The sequence below is a fragment of the Xenia sp. Carnegie-2017 genome, unplaced genomic scaffold, assembly GCF_021976095.1.
Source record: "Xenia sp. Carnegie-2017 unplaced genomic scaffold, XeniaSp_v1 HiC_scaffold_5, whole genome shotgun sequence".
Taxonomy (NCBI): Eukaryota; Metazoa; Cnidaria; class Anthozoa; order Malacalcyonacea; family Xeniidae; genus Xenia; species Xenia sp. Carnegie-2017.
In genome coordinates, this window is record NW_025813515.1 from 657321 (window position 1) to 679453 (window position 22133).

General features: G+C 36.6%; 1 protein-coding gene and 1 long non-coding RNA gene across 5 annotated transcripts; one reads left to right on the forward strand and one right to left on the reverse strand.

Moving 5' to 3' along the window:
* Nucleotides 1–3604: 3604 nt before the first annotated feature.
* On the forward strand, nt 3605–5175 carry LOC124456509. 3 transcript variants are annotated; one of them, XM_047006930.1, is made up of 4 exons: nt 3605–3691; nt 3825–3958; nt 4049–4323; nt 5137–5175. In XM_047006930.1, exons 1-4 carry the CDS (start codon nt 3656–3658, stop codon nt 5157–5159), a joined length of 468 nt encoding a protein of 155 aa, XP_046862886.1. In that variant the 5' UTR covers nt 3605–3655; the 3' UTR covers nt 5160–5175. The 3 variants fall into 3 exon arrangements, with proteins under 3 accessions (XP_046862886.1, XP_046862887.1, XP_046862885.1); XM_047006931.1 differs by lacking the exon at nt 5137–5175 and adding an exon at nt 4849–4890; XM_047006929.1 differs by lacking the exon at nt 5137–5175 and adding an exon at nt 4534–4745.
* LOC124456510 lies at nt 4474–16338 on the reverse strand. Of its 2 annotated transcripts, XR_006952321.1 has the most exons (3): nt 16263–16338; nt 12727–12836; nt 4474–4751 (listed from the first exon to the last, which is right to left on the reverse strand). It is a non-coding gene; the product is annotated as an uncharacterized LOC124456510 (long non-coding RNA). The 2 variants fall into 2 exon arrangements; XR_006952320.1 differs by lacking the exon at nt 4474–4751 and having other exon boundaries at nt 12660–12836.
* Between the last annotated feature and the right edge of the window lie 5795 nt (nt 16339–22133).

Below are 22133 nucleotides of genomic sequence, written 5' to 3' on the forward strand. Positions count from 1 at the left end.
TGATGATGATGAAGGTAATTGAATTAAATTATGTAGGCAAAACTTGTATCATCAAATAAATGAATAAGTGTGCCAACAGTCAGAATATTTAACAGTCAATTTCCAATGAGAATACTTAATGCATCCAATTGTCAAAACAAAAAATCTCAAATAACCACACCTGTCAACACAAAAAATTGGCAAAAATCATATATGCTTTAAACAAAGCAACTACATCAAGTATGAAGGAGAAATTAAATGTTATAATATTTTACATATAAGATGTTAAAAAAAATGAGTACAACAACTTCAATGACTACAATAACTTCAACAGCTTGGATCTCAAAACAGCCACTGTAATAACCTGAAAGTAGTCAATTACTGTATTCAACTGTATTCAATAACTTGGTCCAAACAACTCAGCCCCTATTCAACCCCTAATTTAATTGTAAGCCTAACTTTGACCATAGCTCCCAACCCTAACCTTAGCCTTTACCTAAACCATTATATGGAACATCGTGCTGTCAAACTGTGAAGAGTGCTTGGCAACCAATGCATCTTGAAATTGAATTGGCTGTTGTCCGAACACAATCTGATATAAATAGCTTGCACATAATAATCTTGGAATACATAAAATGTAAACTTAACATCTTCAACCTTCACATATTACAAATGGTAATAATGAAACAACAGTAATATGAGATCGACACAACATGCAAAAAATCACCATCAAATTTCACAATCCATGCAACCAACAACAAACACCATTTGTTAATTAACAACCCTTCGTAAACAAAAATTGTATAAAAGACTTTCATTCGCGCATTTGTGAATGTCAGCACGAAGTCGCAGCGAGCAAACGTCGCATCAAAGAGCGCGATCTTTATCATGAATTCATAATCTTAGCCTAAGCAAGTAAAAAGATACGATAAACATCGCGTGTCAAAAACGCAATAAATTGTTGCTTTGAAGGGTAAGTTTAAATTGAAATAAAACCTCTCGAATGATTAGTCAGTCATTAAACAAAACTGTAATGAACTTTGATTACAAGAATTTGTATACGGAAATACGTAAACTCGTCAATCTATGTGCACAGCTGTTCAAGTCGCACATTTCAACATGTTGACAATTTTGGTCGGCAGCGATACGTTTTCTATACAATAACTACAAAGTAGCATTCTCATTTCAAATGTTAAATAAGATTATCACACACACACACGTGTTAAAATGACTCTAACTTCGACCGTTTTAGAGAAAACCGTCGTAAAGTATCATACCTAATAGCTGGTCGGGTTCCAAGCCGGACACATTGTCAAGTCCGCAAACAACGAAATAGTCAATGAGCCGTTCTCCCGCAGACGTTGGAGCGGTCATGGCGCTCTTCTTTATGTAACCCTTACTTTAAATAGAGAATACGCCATTTTTTAAGCTACATATCACTGTATGCAAAGTCTCGCATGCATCAAACATGCAAAGAAAAAATCGTTCTCGTTCAAATGTCATGAAGTCATAGACATGGTTTGATTGATCTCTTGCCACTCCAGCTTCGCGGAGGAAGGACTGTACACTGACCGACCATTGAACTGGACTATTATTTCACTGCTGGCGTTGTTAGATCATGTCAAACCAAACCCATTGAGTTAGAAGACCTGGAGGGGAAACGTACGGTGGCCCATAAGGGCCATCACTTAAAAAAAGTCACAACACAAGTAAATGTAATCACAACACAAGTAAAATAATCACAACGCAAGTAAATAAAGTCACAACGCAAGTAAATAAAATCACAACACAAGTAAAATAATCACAACGCAAGTAAATAAAGACACAACACAATTAAATATAGTCACAACACAAGTAAATATAATCACAACGCAAGTAAAATATGAAATACTGGAAATTCGTTTTGTGAAGTGGAAACATTGTTGTGATATTTTGCAAAATGGCGCTTGTTTAAATTTGTTCCACGAAAAACGAGACTTATTATAAATTATATTCAATATATTGCTTGATGGATAGCAAAAAAAATGTTTTGTTCAAACTGTGGTATAGAAAGTGTGGAAAATGCGAATTACTGTTATAAATGTGGCAACTCCTTCGCACCGATGCGCGAAAAACTTGAAGAATCTGCAAACACATGTTCTACGTCGAATTCTATAACTAGTGGGATCTCAGTATTATGTGCTAGCGGTACCCTTACTGGTACAACCCAGCCGCCTAAAACGTTAAGTTTTTACGATTTCAAGCGCCAGAAGGAAAGCGATAGGCGCAGCAGACTCGAGCCAAAGACCAAGAAACTCAAAGCAAATTCTGGTAAAGGAAAAGATAAGGAGCATGAAGTAAGCATAAATATTGGTTACATGAAGGTCGATAATGACGGAAATTTGAAAAGATGTCGGGGTAAAACTCTCCCTGTAAAAGTTTTGCCAAGTGCGAAAAAGAGAAATCTTAGAAAAAGCAGTTAGAAAACATGCTAACCACGACAATAACATCCATGGCGAGTTGGAGCACGTCCTTTTGAATGTAAACGGGAAGGAAATCACAAATTTGCCGGGAACTGAAAAAGAGTTTGTGTTAAGCGAATACAGGGAAGATATAGGGAAGAATTATAATCGCTTAACACTTTTCATTGCACTAAAATCTGCATATATGTACACAGAGATTTCAAAATTAAAAAGAAGTTGTGATGATAGTGAACCAGAGACAATCGCAGATCTTTCTGATGAGATGTTTTTAGAAACTGATGATACAATTGGAATTGAACTCTCACCTTGTCCATCTTCAAGTCCATGTGAGCCATCAACTAGCTTGCATATTGCTACAAATCTCCCAATGAATACACCTCCCATATATAACTCCCAAAGTGCAAGTAACTATGTATCACGTAGCAAGGAGCTCAAATGTGAGTGCCCAACATGTCAACAATACTTTTCAATAGATGAAATAGCAGAGCATGCAGATATATGTTGTGACATATGGGTGGGAGCACTTCAATCTCAAAATACGGATAGTGAAAAGAACATTCCCGAAGAAAATCCTTATGTGGTGATAAACCAAGATAACACTACAAATGTGAAAGATAAGTTATTGGATATTAAAGCTGTAACATTGTCACCAAAGGCAGTAAGATTAAATGTTAAGTAGAAAAAATATGGTGTGACTTCATTGAGTATAGATCAAGTGGTAAAGTGTCACCAACTGACAGTGTAAAGATAGTGTTTGTTGGAGAGTGTGCAATTGATGACGGGGGGCCAAAGAGAGAGTTTTTTTCAGGTACTAATATTGTAAGACATATGTTTCTAGGGTTAATATGAGCACCCTGTTGATTTAAAATAAATATATTGTTCTGCTACACTTCAATTCCCTTTGCAGCTTATTTCCCATAATTTGTCTATCATGCATCAATCAATGTTGACAAGTTTGGTTTAAATATAGGATGGGGACAATTGAAAAAATATGATTAGATGTTAATTCTTTCATCAGAAATGTTGGAGCATATGGAAAGAAGACTGTTCTGTAATGGAAAACCTATTAATTCAACTGTCGCCATCATGAATGGAGACTTTCGTTTTGCTGGCGAGGTCATGGTGATGTCATTACTTCAAGGCGGACCAGCTTCATCTTTATAAGTCCAGATGTTTACAAGTACATCACCAAACAGGCACTCACAACAGAAGGAATGCCCGACTCCAAGTACAAAAAAGCTGTTAAAAAGGTATGCCGCAACAAGATGGAGATTACCATATGCTTGATTATTACTCCTTGCTGTGGCATGATTTTGAAATAAGTCTATTTTATTATATTCTCTGATGTCAGTAATGATTACTTTACACTTCTCCTTTTCAAAGATAAAGCAAGCTTGTGACGATGAAATGTTGAGGGAGATACTTGTCAGCGATGATATGATTGAAATGCTATCAGAGGCTGGATACACTGGTGTACCACATAAAGAGACAGTGCATACTGTTTCCAAAATTGCTCAGTAAGTACATTTTGAAAGTTAATGGAGATTAAAAAAACTATTCTTGTGCTGCTGGTTTATAAAGTCTAAGATTTATTTCTATTTTTAAAGGTCAATTTGCGTAATGGGCCACTTTTCATCAGTTCTTCCTCAAATTATGCAATTGCTTGAAGGCCTCAGCAGTTGTGGTCTTATAAATTATATGATAGAAAATCCAGAGTTGTGGAAGCCATTGTTCGATCCTTATAACGATTCGTTTAAACTTTCTGCTGATACTTTCCTCAATGAAATTATTCCAACATTCAGCAGTTCGCAGATTCACAAGGAAAAGGAGGTTGACGTGTACAAGATATTTTGCGACTATGTGCAAACCCTAGATACTGAAGGTTAGTTTGAATATATATGTTGTAAATTGGGTGCCAAATTGTATTATTGTATTTACGATGGAATTTTTTTGAAAGTATCAAATAACGCGTAAAATTTATTGAAGTGATGTTTTCTAATCTGAAGTTGTGGTATAAAAACAAAAAAATGGATACCTTGATTAGTTTGTTTATTCATTTTTCAGTCTTAAATGTTTAAAATGTTTTTAACAGGAGACGTATCCATATCAGCGTTTCTGAAGTGGTTATCGAGATGTAAGACTATTCCAGTTCTGGGTTTTCCAAAAAAATTTTCCGTAACGTTTGTACATGATTGCAAAGAAAATTGTAAATGTCGCCCCACAACATCAACATGCGATCTTCTGCTGAGAATTCCAGTTCATATAAGTAACATTAGTGAGATGGAGCAGATGACACAAATATAATACGAACTAAAATGAATTTAAGTTTTATAGCGTTAATAACTCTCATCTGTCCATCGTAACTTTGCTATAATTCTATAGATCAATTATGTTTTATATATAACAGATTATTGATGATCCGACTTCACCTGAAGGTGTTCAGCAAGAACGACGTATGAAGTTACTGTCGTAAATTAATAATATAGCCCTTGATAAAGGGTGGATGGTCAAAATTATAAATGTCATGGTTGTTCCAGACCAATTGGAATAAGTATGATCAATGAATTCTTGACTTGTTATTTCGTAATAACTCAAATATATTTATTTTCAAATTTCTTAGCTTAATAAATGTTATCTTTGTTATAATAGTTTCTTTGTAGAAACTATTATAACAAAATCCCCTTTTTCCGTGAAGCCCATGGATGCGTTCGTTCATGATGAAAGAGTCATATTGTATAAGGAGGCTCTCGTTCATCACGAGAGAGTTATGAGAAAGTTACGTTGTAAAGGTAATAAGTAAAAACGTATAAACATGCTTAGTGTTTGTTTAAGTTATAGTTCAAAAGGCAGAAGTTGTTTGAACCTTTGAAGTATCCTTGGACGTTCTAGTTTTTTATGAGAAGAATTCTTGTAAAGAAAAGATAAATTTTGAAAACCAAAGAATCCCGTTTTCGGTCCATGCCTCCAGATACCCCGAGATAGTTGAGCACTAGAGCGTCGCATGTTAACTAAGGGAACCACATAATCCTTGTTTGTTTTCCATGAAACATATGGATGGTTTGCTCGTGATACATGAGAAACAGTAAATGGGAGAGTTAAATCAGAAAGATATAAACCGATAAAATTGGTATAAAACTTGTTTAAGGTTGTCTTTAATTATAAGTGTGAAAAGACAGGGTCGTAAGAAGTTAATTGAAACATTGCTTGGTTTGTTTTATGAGAAGAAAACAAAAGATAAAATTCGAAAGCAAAACCCCGTTTTCGGTCCATGCTTCCCGATACCTTCTTAAGCGCAAGGCACTAGAACGCCGCATGTTAACGTTTCGGTAGGAGATTTCGGCCCTCCACGCTATCCTACTTGGGAGATGCCAATAGCAAGCTTCCGCCCATCAGACCCTGAGATCACCTGCGATAGGCTTTGCTCAGGGTACGCAGGAGAGTGCGGTCGCCACCACCGAAGTGAGGGCCCTAAGCCACTGCATACTATATCGCACCCAGCTTCCACTGCTACTTGACATCTACTATATGAAGTTTTAGCTTTATATATATATACCAAAATTTAAAGGCCTACGAAAGTTGTGGGATGATTGTTATCGTTACTGCGCATGCCCAGATAGTTTCTTCGATAATTTGCGACTAAGTGAGTTAATTGACACAAATGTAGTGCAAGTACATATAGTTGGTCGTTGTCATGACTATGAACAATTACTCGAGTGGACTGCGCATACTCGAGCGCATGCGCAGACGATTTCTCTATTAAATTGTTACTAAGCATGCTATTTACTTCAAAATTGGTGCTAGTAGATGCAGTTGGTCGTTGCCATGACCACGAACTTGGGTAGCTGGTCAAGTTGATTGCGCATGCTCAATAAGACTGCGCATGCACAGATGATTTGTCTTAAAACGTGTGACTGAGCGAGCTAATTACTCCAAAATCGGTACTAGTACATCCAGTTGGTCGTTACCATTGGGACGGGGTCGTTACCATTGGTCGTTACCGTTGGGACGGGGCGGGTGGCTGAATGGTTAATTCCGTGAGTTGCAAGCCAGACGGCGCGGGTTCAATCCCGGCTCGTGGCACATCTGGCAATGTGTCTGTAAACCTAGCCCGGGTTGACCAAAGGCATGTGAGGGAAATTTGGTAGAGGAAACTATGTCCTCGGATGGACTGTATCTGCATCTGCAATGTTGCAGCCTTGTCACAAATGTGTCACGCTGATATCAGCGTTGTAGTTGCGTGAAAGGTACGAGTGATTGTAGTCTGGTCAGCTGCCTTCACTATAATTTAAGTAACCAGGATGTTCCACTTTGTGGAACCCTCATATGTCGAAATCGACGGAGTCCATTATTAATTAATTAATTAATTAATTAATTACCATAAGCTTGGAAAGTTTGTGGAGTTGACAACGCATGCTCAGATTCTCAATTAATTTGTGACAGAGCGAGCTCTGAAATTGGTGCTTGTACATGCGCTGAGCAAGTTTTTCATTATATATTTTTGGCATGCTTTTTGTCTACTTAAGCTTGTTTTTACAAATGTTGGATTGCTTAAATGTACGTAGTTGTTTAGACTAGTTGGATCCATAGTTATCCTGTAATGTATACTCTTGTGAAACACCAATGAGCATACGTAGTGTGTCTTCTTTAACCTCTATTCTTGTTCTCCACTTCATCATCTATCCATACCTGTTCTTTTTTAGTTCTCAGCTCAACGCAACCCTTGTCTGAAGTTCCTAAAGCCTTGACCACCCAAGAAAGATCTCTGGTGGTAACATGTTAGGTATGGCTAGTGGTTGGTCATCGTCATTGAGCCTTGTGACACTAGTTCAGTAGACGTTAATTGTCCTGAAGACGTTGAGGAGGTTGCTAATAAAGCGTCGCCTAAACCAGAAGTTACTTTTCATGGTTACTTTTCGTTATGCGCATGCCCAGATAGTTTCTTCGATAATTTGCGACTAAGTGAGTTAATTGACACAAATGTAGTGCAAGTACATATAGATGGTCGTTGTCATGACTATGAACAATTACTCGAGTGGACTGCGCATGCTCGAGCACATGCGCAGACGATTTCTCTATTGAATTGTTACTAAGCCTGCTATTTACTTCAAAATAGGTGCTAGTAGATGCAGTTGGTCGTTGCCATGACCACGAACTTAAGTAGCTGGTCAAGTTAATTGCGCATGCTCAATAAGACTGCGCATGCGCAGATGATTTGTCTTAAAACGAGTGACTGAGCGAGCTAATTACTTCAAAATCGGTACTAGTACATCCAGTTGGTCGTTACCATGAGCTTGGAAGTTTGTGGAGTTGACAACGCATGCTCAGATTCTCAATTAATTTGTGACAGAGCGAGCTCTGAAATTGGTGCTTGTACATGCGCTGAGCAAGTTTTTCATTATATATTTTTGGCATGCTTTTTGTCTACTTAAGCTTACAAATGCATGTGAAACTCATCAACACTTTGTTACGGCACTCGTAATATCCGTGACAACGTTAAAAATGTTTTTTATTTTTCTCTACAACTTTATACATGCATATTGCATGTCATATCCAAGCTTTCCTTTGATTTGACATGAAATGGTTTTTATTCACTCTTACATCTTCTGCCTTTATAATTAGTCGATCTGTATTTCTAAACTAATATTTACAAATGCCTCAAGAGAATCTTTTTATTTTATTGGCTCTCTTCTACAAATACAATACCATGTCCGACTATTTGATTGCACGAATTTTGTAATTTGATCACTTTTTTTGACACATGTGTTTACCATGGGAAAGTTGGATGTAGTTTAAGACAACCTTAAACAAGTTTTATACCAATTTTATCGGTTTATATCTTTCTTATTTAACTCTCCCATTTACTGTTTCTCATGTATCACGAGCAAACCATCCATATGTTTCATGGAAAACAAACAAGGATTATGTGGTTCCCTTAGTTAACATGCGACGCTCTAGTGCTCAACTATCTCGGGGTATCTGGAGGCATGGACCGAAAACGGGATTCTTTGGTTTTCAAAATTTATCTTTTCTTTACAAGAATTCTTCTCATAAAAAACTAGAACGTCCAAGGATACTTCAAAGGTTCAAACAACTTCTGCCTTTTGAACTATAACTTAAACAAACACTAAGCATGTTTATACGTTTTTACTTATTACCTTTTACAACGTAACTTTCATAACTCTCTCGTGATGAACGAGAGCCTCCTATACAATATGACTCTTTCATCATGAACGAACGCATCCATGGGCTTCACGGAAAAAAGGGATTATGTACTTTGTTATAATAGTTTCTACAAAGATAACATTTATTAAGCTAAGAAATTTGAAAATAAATATATTTGAGTTATTAGGAAATAACAAGTCAAGAATTCATTGATCATACTCATTCCAATTGGTCTGGAACAACCATGACATTTATAATTTTGTCCATCCAACCCTTTATCAAGGGCTATATTGTTAATTAACGACAGTAACTTCATACGTCGTTCTTGCTGAACACCTTCAGGTGAAGTAGGATCATCAATAATCTGTTATATATAAAACATAATTTATCCATAGAATTATAGCAAAGTTACGATGGACAGATGAGAGTTATTAACGCTATAAAACTTAAATTCAATATATCGTATAAAGTACCTCAAATCCGACGATTTCTCGTATCGAAAGGATTCTAAAGTAAAGGTGATAATTAAGATGAGAAATTTCGAAGAATTGAAACTAGAGAATTTTCAACAAAAATGTTGAAAATACCTGTACTACCACAAGATTCTTCAATGTCTATGCTCTAAAATAATAGTCATAAAAACGACAATTTCAAAAGCATAAAAACTAAGTATTTGTAACATTGGTGAAAGATACAGGATGAACATGAAACCTTCTCAGAAGACGATGGAACGAGACCATAACCATTTGATGTGAACTTCTTCCTAACAACGTTTGCGTAATCCGTTAGCATACCATGAAAACTAACTTCTGGTTTAGGCGACGCTTTACTAGCAACCTCCTCAACGTCTTCAGGACAATTAACGTCTACTGAACTAGTGTCACAAGGCTCAATGACGATGACCAACCACTAGCCATACCTAACATGTTACCACCAGAGATCTTTCTTGGGTAGATCAAGGCTTTAGGAACTTCAGACAAGGGTTTCGTTGAGCTGAGAACTAAAAAAGAACAAATATGGATAGATGATGAAGTGGAGAACAAGAATAGAGGTTAAAGAAGACACACTACATATGCTCATTGGTGTTTCACAAGAGTATACATTACAGGATAACTATGGATCCAACTAGTCTAAACAACTACGTACACTTAAGCAATCCATCTTTCCCATGGTAAACACATGTGTCAAAAAAAGTGATCAAATTACAAAATTCGTGCAATCAAATAGTCGGATATGGTATTGTATTTGTAGAAGAGAGCCAATAAAATAAAAAGATTCTCTTGAGGCATTTGTAAATATTAGTTTAGAAATACAGATCGACTAATTATAAAGGCAGAAGATGTAAGAGTGAATAAAAACCATTTCCCGTCAAATCAAAGGAAAGCTTGGATATGACATGCAATATGCAGGTATAAAGTTGTAGAGAAAAATAAAAACATTTTAACGTTGTCACGGATATTACGAGTGCCGTAACAAAGTGTTGACGAGTTTCACATGCATTTGTAAAACAAGCTTAAGTAGACAAAAGCATGCCAAAAATATATGATGGAAAACTTGCTCAGCGCATCTACAAGCACCAATTTCAGAGCTCGCTCTGTCACAAATTAATTGAGAATCTGAGCATGCGTTGTCAACTCCACAAACTCTCCAAGCTCATGGTAACGACCAACTGGATGTACTAGTACCGATTTTGGTAATTAGCTCGCTCAGTCACACGTTTTAAGACAAATCATCTGCGCATGCGCAGTCTTTTGAGCATGCGCAATCAACTTGACCAGCTACCCAAGTTCGTGGTCATGGCAACGACCAACTGCATCTACTAGTACCAATTTTGAAGTAAATAGCATGCTTAGTAACAATTTAATAGAGAAATCGTCTGCGCATGCGCTCGAGCATGCGCAGTCCACTCAGTAATTGTTCATAGTCATGACAACGACCAACTATATGTACTTGCACACATTTGTGTCAATTAACTCACTTAGTCGCAAATTATCGAAGAAACTATCTGGGCATGCGCAGTAACGATAACAATCATCCCACAACTTTCGTAGGCCTTTAAATTTTGGTATATATATATAAACCTAAAACTCCATATAGTAGATGTCAAGTAGCAGTGGAAGCTGGGTGCGATATAGTATGCAGTGGCTTAGGGACCCTCACTTCGGTGGTGGCGACCGCACTCTCCCTGCGTATCCTGAGCAAAGCCTATCGCAGGTGATCTCAGGGTCTGATGGGCGGAAGCTTGCTATTGGCATCTCCCAAGTAGGATAGCGTGGAGGGGCCGAAATCTCCTACCGAAACGTTAACATGCGGCGTTCTAGTGCCTTGCGCTTAAGAAGGTATCGGGAAGCATGGACCGAAAACGGGTTTTGCTTTCGAATTTTATCTTTTGTTTTTCTCATAAAACAAACCAAGCAATGTTTCAATTAACTTCTTACGACCCTGTCTTTTTCTGACACTTATAATTAAAGACAACCTTAAACAAGTTTTATACCAATTTTATCGGTTTATATCTTTCTGATTTAACTCTCCCATTTACTGTTTCTCATGTATCACGAGCAAACCATCCATATGTTTCATGGAAAACAAACAAGGATTATGTGGTTCCTTAGTTAACATGCGACGCTCTAGTGCTCAACTATCTCGGGGTATCTGGAGGCATGGACCGAAAACGGATTCTTTGGTTTTCAAAATTTATCTTTTCTTTACAAGAATTCTTCTCATAAAAAACTAGAACGTCCAAGGATACTTCAAAGGTTCAAACAACTTCTGCCTTTTGAACTATAACTTAAACAAACACTAAGCATGTTTATACGTTTTTTACTTATTACCTTTTACAACGTAACTTTCTCATATCTCTCTCGTGATGAACGAGAGCCTCCTTATACAATATGACTCTTTCATCATGAACGAACGCATCCATGGGCTTCACGGAAAAAGGGATTATGTACTTTGTTATAATAGTTTCTACAAAGATAACATTTATTAAGCTAAGAAATTTGAAAATAAATATATTTGAGTTATTAGGAAATAACAAGTCAAGAATTCATTGATCATACTCATTCCAATTGGTCTGGAACAACCATGACATTTATAATTTTGACCATCCACCCTTTATCAAGGGCTATATTATTAATTAACGACAGTAACTTCATACGTCGTTCTTGCTGAACACCTTCAGGTGAAGTAGGATCATCAATAATCTGTTATATATAAAACATAATTTATCCATAGAATTATAGCAAAGTTACGATGGACAGATGAGAGTTATTAACGCTATAAAACTTAAATTCAATATATCGTATAAAGTACCTCAAATCCCGACGATTTTTCGTATCGAAAGGATTCTAAAGTAAAGGTGATAATTAAGATGAGAAATTTCGAAGAATTGAAACTAGAGAATTTTTCAACAAAATAAATAAATAAAGGCGCTGTCACTTGGAAGTATAATAAAAATTATGAAACTTGGTACGTTTATGACAATTTAAGCCCCCTGCAAAAATGCTTAACTCAATTCATGGGCCATAAAATATATTGAAATGTTTCATCCTTGTTTTCCTTTTGAAACCGAAATTCTGAATGTTAGACAACGATTTTCTAATGTCAGAGGTTTCGAAAGTTACGACTTTCTAATGTGATGCCTTCCTTAAGTTACGCCTTCCCAACATTACGATTTCGATTCAAACGTTACAACTTTCTCGCGTTGAAGATTTCTCAAGAAACAGATTACAAGTTTTACGGCTTCTCAATGCAAGATACAACGCTCTAAAGTTACAACTTTGTACGTAATATCACGGCTTCCTAATCTTACAGATTCGTTATGTTACTGCTTTCTGACATCAATGCTCAAACTTATAACAAAGTCTGAAGTTTAAGTGGTGAAATTTCACAATGCATGCACACGTGACGCATAGGTTTGAAGAAAACTTTCTCCTTATGACACACAGATGTTGCTAGAGTCACAACAATTTACAAAACAGAGTCTCGTTTTAAATAAACAATATAATGGCTAAATGCTTCCCTTGCTCAGACCCTCAGCTTCTCAAGCTCAGTCCCCCTTCAGCAAAGTAACAAGGTTTCTTTTATGAAAAATTGGTTGTTTCCAACCAAGCATAAATCATACCATGCAAACTGCATGTTCATCAAATGGATTCCAGGGGACATGATCAGGATAATGAGCTAATGTCTTTGCCCGATAAGACCTTTCAAGGGGTGGAACGTGATGTGAATCACCTACAAATAAAAGAAATACTTGAATTTATGAAATGTAAGGATATAAACACTCTTGACATTTTGCAATATTGCAACATGAAGAAACACAAAATGGAAAATCTTTTAGCTGTTTGAGCAAAATTGTTGACACTGCATATGGCTTGCTCAGTTGAGTTGCCCTTTACTTCAAATAAAAATTGTTAAGTTATTGCTTTCTAGTACTATTAAAAAACATAAAACATCAGTCAAAAAGAATTGGGAAGAAAAAGTTCACTCTTCCGGGCCCAACAGGTCATATTTTTCCCATTTCTAGCTAAGCAACCAATGTTAATGTCATTGTTTGACTTGCAGGAGAATGTTGAGGAAAGAAGGAAAGTTCATTTAGCATAAAAATGATTTAACAAATAAATAATTGTTTTTAGATGTAATAATAATATGTACTTTACATTAAATTATGTGTGTTAAGTCGAGTCGGCAAAGGTTATGTTGAACTGTGCAAGACAATCAGGAAGAAAACAAGACAAAATCTGAGACAAGCAAACACCAAGAGAATCAGAGAAGCAGTTGAAAGTGGCAAAGGGTTGAAAAAGAGCACAACAGGAGATGGAAAGAAGGCTCTGATTCAAGCACTGAAGGAGAAGGATGGAAAGGTAATAACAGACAGAAAAAGAATCCTCGAGAGATGTGCAGAATTCTATCAGGCACTGTACGAAGATCACTCCCAAAACATTCAGTTGAGACCAGCAGAAGAGACTCCAGTAATCATGAAATGTGAAGTGGAGAAGGCAATCCATCAGATGAAAACGGAAAATCACCCGGTGAAGATCTTGTGGTGATAGAGATGATAAAGGCCGGAGGTGACATCCTAATGGAAAAACTTCAGCATCTTTACAACAAAGCCATTGAGACGGAAAAAGTGCCAAAAGAGTGGAAGAACGCCATCATTATTCTACTCTTCAAGAAGGGAGACAAGAAAGATCTTGCAAACTACCGCCCCATCAGTTTGCTATCCCACATCTACAAGTTGTTCATGAAAATCATCAAGAACAGAATCAGTGGCACTCTGGATGAACATCAACCCCCAGAGCAAGCAGCATACAGGAAAGGATTCTCCACTGCAGACCACCTGCATGCTACAGGACAAATACTCGAGAAAACCAACGAGTACCAACAACCACTGTTCATGGCATTTGTAGATTACGAAAAGGCATTCGATTCCATCAAGCATGCCCCAGTATTCCAATCACTTGCGAAACACGGAGTACCAGGAAAGATCATAAACAGCATAAAGGAAACATACAGAGAAGGCACAGCACAAATAAGAACAGAAAAGCTGAGCGAAAAGATCAAGATAAAGAAAGGTGTCCGCCAAGGAGATACACTGTCACCTATCATGTTCACTGCTGCCATTGAAGAGATCTTCAAAAGAATACCATTGGAAAAAGAGTAATGAACAACTTAAGATTCGCAGATGACATCATCTTGTTTGCAAACAAAGAGGAAGATCTCAAGAACTTTGACGAAACTGAATGAAGAAGGAAAGAAAGATGGTATGAAAATGAATAAGAAAAAACCAAGATCATGTGCAATGACATCGCAAGGAGGAAGCAAAGAAGATCACAGTTGACGGAGAGAAGTTGGAGGAGGTGGAGGAGTACAAATACCTTGGAAAAATGTTAACACCAAGAAATGAAATCAGTGTTGAGGTCAATCAAAGAATCAATGTCGGATGGAGAAGATTCGGGCAATACAGTCACTTTCTAAAGGAGAAGAACATCAAACAGTTTGAAGAGGAAAATAATGGACACTGTCATTTTACCATCTATGACATGGAGCACAGCTTACAAAACACCAATCAAGGAAGCTGGCAGTCACACAAAGGAGCATGGAGAAGCATACTAAATATCAGGCTAAAAGACAAGATCAGGAATGAAGTAATCAGAGAGAGACCAGGGTGAAAGATGTCAAACAACAAAAGAAATGAAAGGCAGATGGGCAGGCCATGTGGCAAGAATGGAAAACAACAGATGGGCCAAATTGACAACAGAATGGTACCCAAGAAACTGCACCAGAGGAAGAGGAAAGCCAAAGAGAAGATGGAGAGACGAGATCGAAGAAACTAGAAAGACCTGGATGAGGAGAGCTAAAGACCGAATCGAGTGGAAGTTGTGGAGGCCATCTGCCAGCAGTGGCGTGAACGGCTGATGATGATGATGATGAAGGTAATTGAATTAAATTATGTAGGCATCAAATAAATGAATAAGTGTCCCAACAGTCAGAATATTTTAACAGTCAATTTCCAATGAGAATACTTAATGCATCCAATTGTCAAAACAAAAAATCTCAAATAACCACACCTGTCAACACAAAAAATTGGCAAAAATCATATATGCTTTAAACAAAGCAACTACATCAAGTATGAAGGAGAAATTAAATGTTATAATATTTTACATATAAGATGTTAAAAAATGAGTACAACAACTTCAATGACTACAATAACTTCAACAGCTTGGATCTCAAAACAGCCACTGTAATAACCTGAAAGTAGTCAATTACTGTATTCAACTGTATTCAATAACTTGGTCCAAACAACTCAGCCCTATTCAACCCCTAATTTAATTGTAAGCCTAACTTTGACCATAGCTCCCAACCCTAACCTTAGCCTTTACCTAAACCATTATATGGAACATCGTGCTGTCAAACTGTGAAGAGTGCTTGGCAACCAATGCATCTTGAAATTGAATTGGCTGTTGTCGAACACAATCTGATATAAATAGCTTGCACATAATAATCTTGGAATACATAAAATGTAAACTTAACATCTTCAACCTTCACATATTACAAATGGTAATAATGAAACAACAGTAATATGAGATCGACACAACATGCAAAAAATCACCATCAAATTTCACAATCCATGCAACCAACAACAAACACCATTTGTTAATTAACAACCCTTCGTAAACAAAAATTGTATAAAAGACTTTCATTCGCGCATTTGTGAATGTCAGCACGAAGTCGCAGCGAGCAAACGTCGCATCAAAGAGCGCGATCTTTATCATGAATTCATAATCTTAGCCTAAGCAAGTAAAAAGATACGATAAACATCGCGTGTCAAAAACGCAATAAATTGTTGCTTTGAAGGTAAGTTTAAATTGAAATAAAACCTCTCGAATGATTAGTCAGTCATTAAACAAAACTGTAATGAACTTTGATTACAAGAATTTGTATACGGAAATACGTAAACTCGTCAATCTATGTGCACAGCTGTTCAAGTCGCACATTTCAACATGTTGACAATTTTGGTCGGCAGCGATACGTTTTCTATACAATAACTACAAAGTAGCATTCTCATTTCAAATGTTAAATAAGATTATCACACACACACACGTGTTAAATGACTCTAACTTCGACCGTTTTAGAGAAAACCGTCGTAAAGTATCATACCTAATAGCTGGTCGGGTTCCAAGCCGGACACATTGTCAAGTCCGCAAACAACGAAATAGTCAATGAGCCGTTCTCCGCAGACGTTGGAGCGGTCATGGCGCTCTTCTTTATGTAACCCTTACTTTAAATAGAAATACGCCATTTTTAAGCTACATATCACTGTATGCAAAGTCTCGCATGCATCAAACATGCAAAGAAAAATCGTTCTCGTTCAAATGTCATGAAGTCATAGACATGGTTTGATTGATCTCTTGCCACTCCAGCTTCGCGGAGGAAGGACTGTACACTGACCGACCATTGAACTGGACTATTATTTCACCGCTGGCGTTGTTAGATCATGTCAAACCAAACCCATTGAGTTCTAGAAGACCTGGAAGTACGGTGGCCCATAAGGGCCATCACTTAAAAAAAGTCACAACACAAGTAAATGTAATCACAACACAAGTAAAATAATCACAACGCAAGTAAATAAAGTCACAACGCAAGTAAATAAAATCACAACACAAGTAAAATAATCACAACGCAAGTAAATAAAGTCACAACACAATTAAATATAGTCACAACACAAGTAAATATAATCACAACGCAAGTAAAATAATCACAACGCAAGTAAATATAATCACAACACAAGTAAATATAATCACAACGCAAGTAAAATATGAAATACTGGAAATTCTTTTTGTGAAGTGGAAACATTGTTGTGATATTTTGCAAAATGGCTTGTTTAAATTTGTTCCACGAAAACGAGACTTATTATAAATTATATTCAATATATTGCTTGATGGATAGCAAAAATGTTTTGTTCAAACTGTGGTATAGAAAGTGTGGAAAATGCGAATTACTGTTATAAATGTGGCAACCTTCGCACCGATGAAAACTTGAAGAATCTGCAAACACATGTTCTACGTCGAATTCTATAACTAGTGGGATCTCAGTATTATGTGCTAGCGGTACCCTTACTGGTACAACCCAGCCGCCTAAAACGTTAAGTTTTACGATTTCAAGCGCCAGAAGGAAAGCGATAGGCGCAGCAGACTCGAGCCAAAGACCAAGAAACTCAAAGCAAATTCTGGTAAAGGAAAAGATAAGGAGCATGAAGTAAGCATAAATATTGGTTACATGAAGGTCGATAATGACGGAAATTTGAAAAGATGTCGGGGTAAAACTCTCCCTGTAAAAGTTTTGCCAAGTGCGAAAAAGAGAGAAATCTTAGAAAAAGCAGTTAGAAAACATGCTAACCACGACAATAACATCCATGGCGATTGTGTATGTATCTTCCCCTATGTTAAGCGAATACAGGGAAGATATAGCGAAGAATTATAATCGCTTAACACTTTTCATTGCACTAAAATCTGCATATATGTACACAGAGATTTCAAAATTAAAAAGAAGTTGTGATGATAGTGAACCAGAGACAATGCAGATCTTTCTATGAGATGTTTTGAAACTGATGATACAATTGGAATTGAACTCACCTTGTCCATCTTCAAGTCCATGTGAGCCATCAACTAGCTTGCATATTGCTACAAATCTCCCAATGAATACACCTCCATATACTCCCAAAGTGCAAGTAACTATGTTTGCGTAGCAAGGAGCTCAATGTGAGTGCAACATGTCAACAATACTTTTCAATAGATGAAATAGCAGAGCATGCAGATATATGTTGTAACATATGGGTGGGAGCACTTCAATCTCAAAAGGATAGTAAAAAGAACATTGAAGAAAATCCTTATGTGGTGATAAACCAAGATAACACTACAAATTGAAAGAAAAGTTATCGGATATTAAAGCTGTAAGGCACTAAAGGCAGCATGTTAAATGTTTCGTAGGAAATTTGGTGTCCACTATCATTGAGAGATCAAGTGGTAAGCTGTCACAACTGACAGTGTAAAGATAGGTTTGAGAGTGTGCAATTGAGTGGGGGCCAAAGAGAGTTTTCTACTAATATTGTAAGACATATGTTTCTAGGGTTAATATGAGCACCCTGTTGATTTAAAATAAATATATTGTTCTGCTACTTAATTCCTTTGCAGCTTATTTCATAATTTGTCTATCATGCATCAATCAATGTTGACAATTTGGTTTAAAATAGGATGGGGACAATTGAAAAATATGATTAGATGTTAATTCTTTCATCAGAAATGTTGGAGCATGGAAGAAGACTGTTCTGTAATGAAAACCTATTAATTCAACTGTCGCCATCATGAATGGAGCTTTTCGTTGCTGCGAGGTCATGGTGATGTCATTACTTCAAATGGACCAGCTTCATCTTTATAAGTCCAGATGTTTAATTACATCACCAAACAGGCACTCACAACAGAAAATGCGTGAAGTACAAAAAGCTGTTAAAAGGTATGCTGCAACATGGAGATTACCATATGCTTGATTATTACTCCTTGCTGTGGCATGATTTTGAAATAAGTCTATTTTATTATATTCTCTGATGTCAGTAATGATTACTTTACACTTCTCCTTTCAAAGATAAAGCAAGCTTTCCGATGAAATGTTGAGGGAGATACTTGTCACTGATATGATTTAAATGCTATCAGACTATACACTTTGTACCACATAAAGAGACAGTGCATACTGTTTCCAAATTGCTCAGTAAGTACATTTTGATTAATGGAGATTAAAACTATTCTTGTGCTGCTGGTTTATAAAGTCTAAGATTTATTTCTATTTTTTAACAATTTTGTAATGGGCCACTTTTCATCAGTTCTTCCTCAAATTATGCAATTGCGAAATGCAGTTGTGGTCTTATAAATTATATGATAGAAAATCCAGTTGTGGAACCATTGTTCGATCCTTATAACGTATTCGTTTAAACTTTATGCTGATACTTTCCTCAATAAATCTATTCCAACATTCAGCAGTTCCAGATTCACACAAAGGAGTTGAAGTGTACAAATATTTTGCGAAGAAACCCTGATGGTAAATGTTAGGTTGGCTAGTGGTTGGTTCGTCATTGAGGTGACACCAGTTCAGTATACGTTAATTTCCTGAAGGAGGAGGTTGCTAGTAAAGCGTCAAATAAAGTTAGTTTTCATTAAGCTAACGGATTACTAAACGTTGTGGAATAAGTTCACATCAAATGGTTATTGCATTAGTTTGTTTATTTCATGTTCATCCTGTATGTTTCAAATGTTTTTACAAATACGTATTTTTATAGCGTTTTGAAATTATCGTTTTATGACTATTATTTCTAGGTTTTACAAAAATTTTGTGGTTTGTACAGGTATTTTCAAGAAATTGTTGAAATGTTCTCTAGTCAATTCTTCGAAATTCTCTAGAATTTTCACCTTTATTTAGAATCCTTTCGAGATGAGGATACTTTATACGATATATTGAATTTAAGTTTTATAGCGTTAATAACTCTCATCTGTCCATCGTAACTTTGCTATAATTCTATGGATAAATTATGTTTGTATATATAACAGATTATTGATGATCCTACTTCACCTGAAGGTGTTCAGACAGAAAGACGTATGAAGTTACTGTCGTTAATTAATAATATAGCCCTTGATAAAGGGTTGGATGGTCAAAATTATTAATGTCATGGTTGTTCCAGACCAATTGGAATGAGTATGATCAATGAATTCTCGACTTGTTATTTGCTAATAACTCATATATATTTATTTTCAAATTTCTTAGCTTAATAAATGTTATCTTTGTAGAAATTATTATAACAAAGTTTATAATCCCTTTTTTCCGTGAAGCCCATGGATGCGTTCGTTCATGATGAAAGAGTCATATTGTATAAGGAGGCTCTCGTTCATCACGAGAGAGTTATGAGAAAATACGTTGTAAAAGGTAATAAGTAAAAACGTATAAACATGCTTAGTGTTTGTTTAAGTTATAGTTCAAAAGGCAGAAGTTGTTTGAACCTTTGAAGTATCCTTGGACGTTATATTTTTATGAGAAGAATTCTTGTAAAGAAAAGAGAAATTTTGAAAACCAAGGAATCCCGTTTTCGGTCCATGCCTCCCGATACCCATAGATAGTTGATCACTAGAGCGTCGCTTGTTAACTAAGGGAACCACATAATCCTTGTTTGTTTTCCATGAAGCATATGGATGGTTTGCTCGTGATACATGAGAAACAGTAAATGGGAGAGTTAAATCAGAAAGATATAAACCGATAAAATTGGTATAAAACATGTTTAAGGTTGTCTTTAATTATAAGTGTCAGAAAAAGACAGGGTCATAATAAGTTAATTGAAACATTGCTTGGTTTGTTTTATGAGAAGAAAACAAAAAGACAAAATTCGAAAGCAAAACCCGTTTTCGGTCCATGCTTCCCGATACCTTCTTAAGCGCAAGGCACTAGAACGCCGCATGTTAACGTTTCGGTAGGAGATTTCGGCCCCTCCACGCTATCCTACTTGGGAGATGCCAATAGCAAGCTTCCGCCCATCAGACCCTGAGATCACCTGCGATAGGCTTTGCTCAGGGTACGCAGGGAGAGTGCGGTCGCCACCGAAGTGAGGGCCCCTAAGCCACTGCATACTATATCGCACCCAGCTTCCACTGCTAGTTGACATCTACTATATGAAGTTTTAGCTTTATATATATATACCAAAATTTAAAGGCGTACGAAAGTTGTGGGATGATGTTTATCGTTACTGCGCATGCCCAGATGATTTCTTTCATAATTTGCGACTAAGTGAGTTAATTGACACAAATGTAGTGCAAGAACATATAGTTGGTCGTTGTCATGACTATGAACAATTACTCGAGTGGACTGCGCATGCTCGAGCGCATGCGCAGACGATTTCTCTATTAAATTGTTACTAAGCATGCTATTTACTTCAAAATTGGTGCTAGTAGATGCAGTTGGTCGTTGCCATGACCATGAACTTGGGTAGCTGGTCAAGTTGACTGCGCATGCTCAATGAGACTGCGCATGCGCAGATGATTTGTCTTAAAACGTGTGACTGAGCGAGTTAATTACTCCAAAATCGGTACTAGTACATCCAGTTGGTCGTTACCATGAACTTGGAGAGTTTGTGGAGTTGACAACGCATGCTCAGATTCTTAATTAATTTGTGACAGAGCGAGCTCTGAAATTGGTATTGTAGACGCGCTGAGCAAGCTTTCCATCATATATTTTCGGAATGCTCTTTGTCTACTTAAGCTTGTTTTTACAAATGCATGTGAAACTCGTCAACACTTTGTTACGGCACTCGTAATATCCGTGACAACGTTAAAAATGTTTTTTATTTTTCTCTACAACGTTATACCTTTATATTGCATGTCATATCCAAGCTTTCCTTTGATTTGACGGGAAATGGTTTTTATTCACTCTTACATCTTCTGCCTTTACAATTAGTCGATATGTATTTCTAAACTAATATTTACAAATGCCCCAAGAGAATCTTTTTATTTTATTGGCTCTTTTCTACAAATAAAATACCATGTCCGACTATTTGATTGCACGAATTTTGTAATTTGATCACGTTTTTTTGACACGTGTGTTTACCATGGGAAAGATGGATTGCTTAAATGTACGTAGTTGTTTAGACTACTTGGATCCATAGTTATCCTGTAATGTATACTCTTGTGAAACACTAATGAGCATACGTAGTGTGTCTTCTATAACCTCTATTCTTGTTCTCCACTTCATCATCTATCCATATTTGTTCTTTTTTTAGTTCTCAGCTCAACACAACCCTTGTCTGAAGTTCGTAAAACCTTGATCTGCCGAAGAACGATCTCTGATGGTAACATGTTAGGTATGGCTAGTGGTTGGTCATCGTCATTGAGCCTTGTGACACCAGTTCAGTATACGTTAATTGTCCTGAAGACGTTGAGGAGGTTGCTAGTAAAGCGTCGCCTAAACCAGAAGTTAGTTTTCATGGTATGCTAACGGATT

Coding starts and splice junctions, on each gene's coding strand:
- LOC124456509 (XM_047006929.1), top strand. CDS start 3,656: ATGCCCGACTCCAAGTACAAAAAAGCTGTTAAAAAG. Junction 3,692..3,824: donor ACAAAAAAGCTGTTAAAAAG/GTATGCCGCAAC, acceptor TCCTTTTCAAAG/ATAAAGCAAGCTTGTGACGA. Junction 3,959..4,048: donor ACTGTTTCCAAAATTGCTCA/GTAAGTACATTT, acceptor CTATTTTTAAAG/GTCAATTTGCGTAATGGGCC.